This window comes from Vanacampus margaritifer, chromosome 2 (genome assembly GCF_051991255.1).
Source record: "Vanacampus margaritifer isolate UIUO_Vmar chromosome 2, RoL_Vmar_1.0, whole genome shotgun sequence".
NCBI classification, from domain to species: domain Eukaryota; kingdom Metazoa; phylum Chordata; class Actinopteri; order Syngnathiformes; family Syngnathidae; genus Vanacampus; species Vanacampus margaritifer.
The window spans coordinates 12,246,541-12,256,540 of NC_135433.1; the positions used below are offsets into that span (position 1 = coordinate 12,246,541).

Sequence of the window (10,000 nt, forward strand, 5' to 3'; positions counted from 1 at the left end):
CTCAAGTGCAACATAATGAGAGCATGATCTAGTATTTTGATTACCTCAATTAGTGACGTGAGTTAAAAAAAGAAAAAGGAATGGCTCAGTGTGATGCGGTTCAGATGTACACCATTGCAATCTACAACAACAGTAAATGTTACTCAATGAAAACAAAGGCCGAATATTTGATACAGGTCATGTATTGCATAATATTGGATTGTTAATATCTGACTGCACTTCTGTACTGTGCATCCGCCCCAGTGTTAACACTCTGAGAAGACTTTCCTCCTGTTCATCTGTTGGACCTAACTTAACGCTTACTACTACTACACCGCTAACCAGCATTCTGCTTCAATATCTGTGTGAATGTGTGTTTGCTTGCTGCGATGTCTTGTCACCGTTGAAGGAGGAAGTGGATTTCTGCTGTTTTTATATTCCCCCAAGGGGCTTTAAATAATGGCTAGTAATGTATAGGTCAGAGGTCACATGGTCTTTTTTCCATGGTGAGTGTGGATGTGTGGTAATGGTATGGACTGCGAGGTGGAGTGTCTGCAGCAGAATTTGGATGACACGGCATACTACAGGCTTTTGGCTTTGCACTGTGGGTTCCATCCGCCAACATGCGCGTTTGTGTGAATTCAATCCAGGCTGCTGTGTCATTTCAAGCAGGGCACCGAATTCAGCTTTTGTGCATCAAGACTTATTGACGAGAAGTGTGTTTTTAAACTGCTCAGTGAACATTGTGACCACAGTCACATCCGTCTCTGAGCTAAATGTCTTTTCTGAAACAGAATCTTCGGAGGATGACTACGAGGATGATTACGAGGATTCCGATTGGGAAGACGGCGACTGCGAGGAGAGCGGCCTGGGTCTGTTGGCCAGGTTCGCAGCCAGCGCTCTCCCTGTCAGCTCCGCCCCTTTGAGCCTTCTCCCTGATGGCAAACATCACAGCAGGCCAAGCATTCTGGGTAAAAAAACAACAACAAAACACGCACACAAAAGCAGAGTTGCAGAGTGGGTTTATCTATATTGTTTTGTTGAACCAACCAAAAAAAACATGATGGTTCTTCTGATTGCGCTTTTTGTGGTTGAGCAGGTTTTTGCAGCACTGTGGTTTGGCAGCGTTAAATATTCATTCATTTCCAATTGTCACATTGCGGTGAATGAAACGTTTCAGTCTTAAATTATGCATTTGTTTAGATGTAATCAATAGTACTATTCTTGTAATTATTGATTGCGGAGAATCCAACACATTTACACCAACCAACCACAACAATGGGCATCACGTGCACCATCTCATGATATCCATCCAGTACAGGAGCTGTTTGAAAAATTCAAAGATGAAAATGCTCATCTGCATCAAGCAGAGAGAGATCAGTCTCAAATATGTTGCTTTGCTTGTGTAAATAATGCAACCAAAACATTGCAAGGAGCTGTCAGTATGACGTCTCTTAGATCGCTGCATACAGTTAAATGTCAGTTCACAAATTGCCTTCATTCCGAGATTTGTTTTGCAAACTGTTTTTCACTTTTAAATGATCGGAAATACAATTAAGCAAACTCTTTTCCATTCATTATATTATATATATGTTTATTATATATTATAATTTTTCTACTGTATTACAATTTGAGGCCAAACAGTCTCTCCGTTTGCTGCATTAGTTGCTTGTAACGCATCTTTGTTCCTTATTTGTTGTTGTTTGTTTAAGGGGGAGGGGGGGTGTTAATGTTTCCTTCTTTTTTTCAACTGTACTGTGATTATAAAGTTTTCAGTTTCTTTGGAGCGATACTAATGGCCAATTTACAGCAAAAAAAGCAAACCAATCTCAAATACGTGGCACAGGAAGTGAATAATGTGCAAGTGACAGCATGAACTGCGCGTTTCACATGGAAACCGTGACTGTTTGTGAACCGAAGCAAGATTTGTTCAAATATCTTGTTTGGAAACCTGCTTGTTCATGATCAGGGTCGTTCGGGTTGACTCTTTAACCGTTTCAGTAAAACTAAAATACAGTGAACTCTCCATTATCACTAGATGAGATTGAGAGGCTATACGATTTAAAAAATATATAAATAAATAAATACTGGCTTGCCTGTTCAATGTATAAATATTGCTTAAAAATATGCGGTGCTTCATCATATAGCAGGGGAAAATATGGGCATCATCTTCATTTGAATCTTCAAAATCATGCACTGCAAAAAGGACTGTAGAAAATTTAAGAAAAAATATAGTAAATTAATGAGAATTACTTCAAATAAGCAAAATTATCTGCCAACAGAACAAGAACATTTTACTTAAATTTACCTGTAAGATTTTGAAAAATAAACAAATAATACTAGCCCCATATCAACCCACTGCGGTCTAGAAAATAGTATTTTCAGACCAAAAACAAGTAATGTCGACTTTTTTCAAACTGTAATAAATAAAACTGTTTTCTTAAAATACATTAATATTATTTTTTACGCTTGGATTACTGAGTGTCAAACAGGGACGTAACGGGTCCCATTTTCTTTGTCATGACCTAGCCAGGAATTGAACCCACAACCTTCAAGTCTGAGGGTAGGCACTCTACCACTAGACCACTGAGCTGGTACTGAAAGAAGAAAAAATTTGCATAGTAAATGTAACGAAATGAACAATATTGCCCTTGTCTGTTTTCGTACTTGTAATTTTTTCCATTTATCTTATTACTAGATTATGCAAAATCTTCAAATAAGAAGGAGTTCAGGGTCTGTGATGTTGGTTAGCTGTCATCTTAAAATGTGGGAAATGCTCGTTTTAATCCTCACAGTACTTAAAACTTGTTAACACTCAATGCCAAGACCGCTTGATCAAATAAGATAATTAAGTAATAAGTATCTTAAAATAAGCACAATGATTTTGCCTGACAATTTCATTTTGAGTAAAAATAACTTGTCAAATCAAAATAAGCAAATCTAGGTTAAATTTAAGCAATTCTATCTTACTTAAGATTTTAGTTTTTGAAGTGTGAGACGCTGTCCTCCCGCCATCAGGTTCATCAGAGTGCGAGTGGTCCGACTCCGGTTCCGACCTGCGCTTGAGGAAGTTCCCCTCCCTGCTGCACGGCAAACGCTCGGCGCCCGAACTCCCCCTGCTGCCCCCGGCGACCCGCCGCATCGAGCAGAGCAGCCCGAGCAAGCGCGACGATACGCTGGCCATCAAACGTAAGCCTCTGCCTATCAAGCAGCGGCGACCCTCGCCTCGACCTCAGCGGCGCTTCAGCTTCGATCTGGCCAGCGCTTCCGGCTTGGGAGGCTTCAGCGAGGACGAAGCCTGGAACCGCCGACGCAGCGAGAGGATCTTCCTCCACGACGCCACCGCCTCGGCCAACCAGATGTCGTCTTTGTCCGGCACCAGTTCAGCCCCGTCGCTCACCCCCAAGTCTGTCTCCAGACCCAAACAGCCTCCTTCCAACAGAGAGGGCAAAGATGCAGTCAAAGTACGTCAATTTATTATCTCATTCGCTGCCATTGACGGCTATAGACGTAAAAAATTCATTTGAACTATTTTTATTTAACATTTTTTTCCATTTTTGTTAACAAGAGTATGAAAACCTAGAAAATTTTATTTTTTGTACATTTAGAACAGATGTAAAATTTGTGATTAATCGTGAGTTAATTAGTGAAGTCATGCGATTAATTACGATCACAAATTTTAATCGCCTGATGCCCCTAATTTGCGAAAACAATTTAATAATCTTTTTTTTTTTTTTTTTAGAAAAGATTATTTTTAAAAAAAATTGTAAATCGTAATTATCGCATGACTTCACTAGTTAACTCACGACTAATCCCAATTTTTACATCTGTTCTAATACAATAAAAAAAATTCTAGGTTTTCAAACTCTTGTTAACCAAATTCGGGAAAAATGTTTTACTAATAAAAATAGTTAAAATGAATTTTTGACGTCTATAGCCGTCAATGGCAGTGAATGAGTTATTCATCTCGTGCTTATTCAGCAACTAGGGGCACTTGCTTCTTTTCAAAAGCACTTTTTTTGTCTAGTGTATGTGTCACATTTCCAGCGGGGTTTCCCGCTACTTCAGTCACTGTAGCGCTCCCCTGCTGTCTTAAATGTTGCTGACAAGAAAGGACAACTGCAGGCTTCTCCCACCCTGCGTGCATATGTGTGTGTGTGTGTGAGTCCTTGTCGTCATTCTCAAGATTTGTGTTCTGACATGTGTAAAACAGAAAAAGAAGACAAAGGAGTCCTCCTCTCTGCCCGTGAGCCCGTCCTCTCTGGGTAGCCCAATACGAGACGGTGGCACGGCTCTGAGCCTCAGCCCGGCGCGCAAGAGCCAATCGAAAGCAAAGAACAAAGCCCGCGAGGTCAGTGAGATGACTGATGAGCTGAGAAGTCATTAGCAGCATCAACTAATTGCTTATTATCCTGGCAAGGTCAAAACAAGATCGCTAGAGTTCCGCATTTGGACATAAATGGCTGCAAATGCATTTTTGTTTTTAGAATGCTCAGTCATGTCTGAGTCCATTAAAGGTTTGCTTCTGTTTTGCCTCTGAGAGTGTATTAAACATGCATAATAATGCAAAAATAGTACCTTTTTTTTATGGAGATGCTGTAATATTAGTCATTTTTCAGAGAGGATAAAGAATATATGCCTGTGAGTATTCCATCGTTTGCGTTCTTATATCCGTTGCTTCGACAACCGCAACTATTGGCGCTAACCCCATAGCATGTCAATTGCATTTTGACTTTTTTGTTAGCATTAAGCTAAGTGGATTTGCCCAAGGCAGTATAATGGGCTTGTTTTAAACACACAAAGTGTAATTATTTTTGTTTAGTTAGACAGTAAACTTCAACTGGGAGTGACATTAAACTCCTTCAAGCCTCTTTTTTTTCTTTGAGGAATTGTTCAATATTAGCCAAAGTGGTGCGTATTCGGAAGTGAGTTGAATTGAGTTCGCTCAGCGCTTGTTTTAAAGATACAGTGTGTAATAAGTAGTGTTGTTCCGATACCGTATTTTGGCCCTCGATACCGATTCCGATACCCAGCTTTGCCGTATCGGCCGATGCCAATACCATACCGATACCTAAGTTGTTGTTTTTCTCAACATGGAGAAGCTGTTTTGCCATTGGTTCAGAGCATTCAAGGGCCAATAGGATTTCTTAGCTGGGCATGCAGTGAACATGTCACACATCAGTGAATGTCGTGCATGAGCAAGACACAAGATGCTGCATCCAAAGTCCTATATTAGCGTCAGAATTAATGGTATTGGCATGTTACTTGTTAGTATTCACCTATACCACTGTTTTAATGCAGTATCGGGGCCTCTGCCGATACTAGTATCGGTATATGAACAATACTAGTAATAAGCGGCCACTAGATGTTTTTTGCGTGAGCGAGCAACAGCGACTTGGCAGTTGGTGTGAAGCCTGGCGAGCGACGCCGAAAGACCGAGCGAGCCGGATTTAGCCGGAGCAGCTAACAAGAGCGACTAGCGGGAGTTAGTTGGAGCCATTGGCTGGAGTGGCTAACGACCAGCTAGCGGGAGAAGCTAGTAAAAAAAAAAAAAAAAAAAAAAGCTGGTTAAAGCTAGTAAAAGCTTGCGAGAGCAAAGCAGAAGGTGACAAGCGACGGAAGCCCGAATCACTCAGACTTGGCGACGACCACCTGCAGGCCCCAGCTGTAGAAGTGGTGGTTGACCCGTTGGGTCCGACACTAGATGTAAGCACCACCAGGGCTAACTACTTTCGCGAAGTTGTCCTTTGGGCATGCGTAGCAGGAAGATGGAATTAGTGATTACTAGACCCACGATGATATAAAAAATATGTAAGTTGATGTGACAGAATATAGTTTTTTTTGCATATTATTGAAATTTAAAATTGAATGAATAATTAGTTCACCACTAGATGGCGCTAAAGATTACACACTGTGACTTTTAAGTTTGCACTCACAAGTCAAAGCACAAAAATCATCAGACGGACAGATCGTATCTCGAAAATGGACTACTGGTTACTTGCCACAATTATGGGACAACAAAAAGAAGTCGTTTACAGGAGAGAGACATTGACAACATTATGAGCACAATCTAATGACAACCAAAATCTACTTCTACAAAGATCTTAATAGATTATTACCTTCTTCATATAATGGTTGTAGTTTGCACTTGTGTAGTATGCATTGTACGTGTGGTTATAGTTTGATGTGCTCATATAGCGATGTAGCTAAACGTGATAACCAACATATGAGAAGCATCTCTCAGCATGATGCAGTGCCGTTCTGCATCACTGCAAACTACACCCACTATAATCAACAGTGTCAATCAAAATTAATGTCCCCCACCCCCCCACCCCTCTCCATACAGCTCAATTATTGAATCTAATTAAACACAAGTGACGACTGCATGTAAGCAGATGATGTCAATAACTATAAGGGAAATACAAAAACCTATATCACCAAGACAAAAAATGTTGTTGTTTTCTACAGCTGAATGAAGGAATATGATGTGTAAGTAGAAAAGTAAGGGTCTTGCGTGTCATCTCCAGCAATCCAGGGGAGCAGTGAGCCGGCTGATGGAGAGCATGGCTGCCGATGAAGACTTCGAACCCAATCAGGACAGCAGCTTCAGCGAAGACGAGCTCATCCCGCCGCGCAGCAAAAGTGTGCCCGAGAGGTCCTCGACACCCGGTCAGCATTTGTTTACGCATCAGCACCGTCCCTATTCATAAGAACCGGCGCACGTGTGTGTATTCATGTCTTTTTTTTTTTTTTGTTGGATGCATCCAGCACCAGTGCAGTGTGTGTTGGACAAGGACTCTTTGGCAGACGGGCTACGGGTTTTGATCCCAATGGACGACCACCTTCTGTACGCAGGACACGTGAATACCGTGCACTCGCCTGATATGTAAGTACCTCAGAACGCAAACACAATCTGCCATTTTTGCTTGTTTTTCACTTGTATGGGAAATCCACTTTCCACGTTGAAATGAATGGATATGCCTTTCCATAAAAACGTAAAATTGGTATTATGTATTTTAATTACAGGGATGTGATTTTTCCGCTAATTCGCGGAATTCCGCTTTTTTTATCTCCCCCCCAAAAAAAAAAAATTCGATTTTTAAAAAAAAAAAATTTAGTAGTTCATTGTGTATGCACATGACTCCGACAGATAACATCTTCTGCTATAACAAAGACATTTGTGGTATGCTCTAATATGAGTTACTTTTCATTTGGTCATGATACAATTATTTGTTCATGAAATTTGAACTCTTCAACATTATTTATGTGTTAACTTAGTAATCACATTAGTTAGATATGATGATATTCTCAGTGATAGTTTTTAAAAGCAAAGGCAGTCCAATGTTTTTGAATGTGACTGATTTTGAGTTGACTAAAACTGTCATTTTATATGGGATAGTTTAATATACATTGAAAATTTATGCTGTTGTTTTGTCTATTTCTTTGTCATGTGAGTGCATTGAAAGTACTTAAAAACACGGAAAACCCATGAGCTCCGCCCCCAGACCCCCGGCTAAATTTTCAGATAATTTCACTTTGGTCAAATCACATCCCTGTAATTAATACAAATCGCACGCCATAATATTGTGCTTTATAAAAAGAGTTAAGCAGGAAAATCCACCAGTTTTTATCCATATTAGGTGGCGGCCATTTTGACATGTGCTGTCGACTGCAAATGACATCACAGTTGCTCAGGTAACAGCCAATCACGGTTCACCTATTTTCTGAGTTTGGTCATGTGACGTTTATACTCTGAGACATGATTGGTCATTACCTGAGCAACTGTGATGTCATTTGCAGTCGACAACAAGTGACAAAATGGCTGCATGAGATGGATTAAAAACAGGTAGATTTTGCTGCTTTATTCATATTCCATAAATGCAATATTAATCAGAAAAATGTGTTTAGACTAGTGGGTCTACGCGGAACATATTATGGCAAAGAAAATTAATTGTCATAAATGGAGTAACTGCACCTAAAACCGAATCTAATGTTGAGTTCTGCTATGGACAAGATTCATCAAAACATATTCAACATATATTATTGCAGCAGAATATTTAGTATAGACTAGTCATGCACATCAAGGTTGGCTTGATCTCACCGATACCCTTTTTATTTTTAAGGTTTCCTCATTGACTTATCAGTTATTGCCAACTTTTATGAACGACCCTTTTGAGTTATGAGTTTTCACTGTATAAGAGAAATGCAAAGTTTTGCTGATTCCGTTTCGATTTCCCGTGCCTCAGGATGCAGCATAATGCATACTTAACATCTTAGAAGCAAATCAATACGAGCATTTGACAAAATGAAACAAGAGAAAAAACATCAGCTGTAGTTTGCTCACTTAGCTGTGCTCAAATCCAATGTGGCTGAGTTAAAAGAAAACTAGACTTAATCCCCTTTAAGGCAGGATTAATATTCTCGGCGAATGTAAATCTTAATAGAGACAAAGTACTGCGCATCCATAATCATGTTGTCAGGGTTTGGTTTGGTTTTTTGAGCGGCCAACAAGGTGTGTGTGTGTGCGTGCGTGTGTGTGTGTGTGTGTGTGTGTGTATATAGCAAAAAATATTCGTAGAAGCCTCAGCCAGCTACACTTAATTAAACTCCGTTAGCAATGATGCAATATTACGTCTAAGACAGAAATCAGAGAAAGGAAAGTGGATGTGGCGCTCCCTTTGGTCTGCTGCACACTGAGCCTGCTGTAATTCTTTGCCGCAGATACAGCGTGGTGGTGGAGGGCGAGCGAGGGAACCGTCCGCACATCTACTGCTTGGAGCAACTGCTGCAGGAGGCTGTGAGTAAACTGGATGCCACTCGCATGACAACGGCGGGGTGAAATGCGCCACATCGCTCTCGCTCGGATTTCTAGTGACACATGAGAGGGCAGCCGTTCGGATGCTGAAAGTGAAACATGAAACATGCATGAAACTAAGTAGGTCATACGTCATGTGACGGCCACATGCGCTAAACCACCCTGAGCTCTCGCTTGCCCTCTCCCTGCGTGGCTTATTCAAGTTCGTCTGTATAGTCTTGATGAAAAGAAAAAAAAAAAAACGGCATGTTAGCAAGAAACACTTAGCGTGGCTTGACATTTCAAGTCCTTTTTTTTTTCTTGTCTATGTTCAGATCATTGATGTGAAGCCTCCTTCGGTGCGCTATCTCCCCGAGGGCACCCGCATCGCTGCCTACTGGAGTCAGCAGTACCGCTGCCTTTATCCCGGCACGGTTGTCAACGGTACAAACAGTGCTCGGATGCCATGAGTCATAGTCAATTTACCATTTAATTGTAGCTGGCAGCACAGACAAATGTATCATCTCAACTGCAGCAGAGTATTGGTACACCTGATCTGAGTCACGTGTAAGTTTAAATATAGCCTACTGGTCACAGCATACAGAGAGGTATTTATTTGACAATATGTTTGCCAGAAGGTGGCAAATCCAAGTCCAGAAAGTCAAAAACCTGCCACACTTTGGCTTTAGCCATTGATGCTAGCTAGCTAGCTAGCTAGCTCCCTAGGAGGTAAACGAACACCATGAGAGCTAGCTAGCTAGCAAGCACCTGGGGCTAAAGCCAAACTGTGGCTGAGTTTTTACTTTCTGGACCTGGATTTGCCACCTCTGATGTTTGTTATTGTGGCAGTGGTCTGCAGTTAGTTATTATTATTAGACCGAGTTACTTAAGGGAGAGTTAGCAGCAGTTCAGACCAGTTTTTTTTTTAATTTAAATACGCCAGCTTATTTTAGAAATCTAAATATTAATAATCAAAAAATACCAATATTCATCACCATTAAAGATTTTAAGAAAATAGACGTTTTCTAACTGATTATTCTCATTTCGCTTTTTTGGGCTACCAAACAGGAAGTTCAGACATTGACGAGAACGACGATCTCATCACTGTGGAGTTTGACGATGGCGACACAGGACGCATCCCCCTCTCTCACATCCGAATTCTGCCTCCAGACTACAAGATCCACTGTGAGTACATATTGTACATAAGCACTGATTGTTCCTTTTTTC

General features: G+C 40.8%; 1 protein-coding gene across 1 annotated transcript in view; it reads left to right on the forward strand.

The window, feature by feature from the left end:
• Window positions 1-10,000, forward strand: part of tnrc18 (trinucleotide repeat containing 18) — a 65,554-nt gene that overhangs the window by 40,969 nt on the left and 14,585 nt on the right. Inside the window, exons 18-25 of the mRNA XM_077555897.1 lie at window positions 774-950; window positions 2,998-3,443; window positions 4,193-4,330; window positions 6,507-6,648; window positions 6,748-6,865; window positions 8,701-8,776; window positions 9,109-9,217; window positions 9,842-9,958. Of these exons, the coding sequence (XP_077412023.1) occupies window positions 774-950; window positions 2,998-3,443; window positions 4,193-4,330; window positions 6,507-6,648; window positions 6,748-6,865; window positions 8,701-8,776; window positions 9,109-9,217; window positions 9,842-9,958 (1,323 nt within the window). The remainder of the gene's footprint in view (window positions 1-773; window positions 951-2,997; window positions 3,444-4,192; window positions 4,331-6,506; window positions 6,649-6,747; window positions 6,866-8,700; window positions 8,777-9,108; window positions 9,218-9,841; window positions 9,959-10,000) is intronic.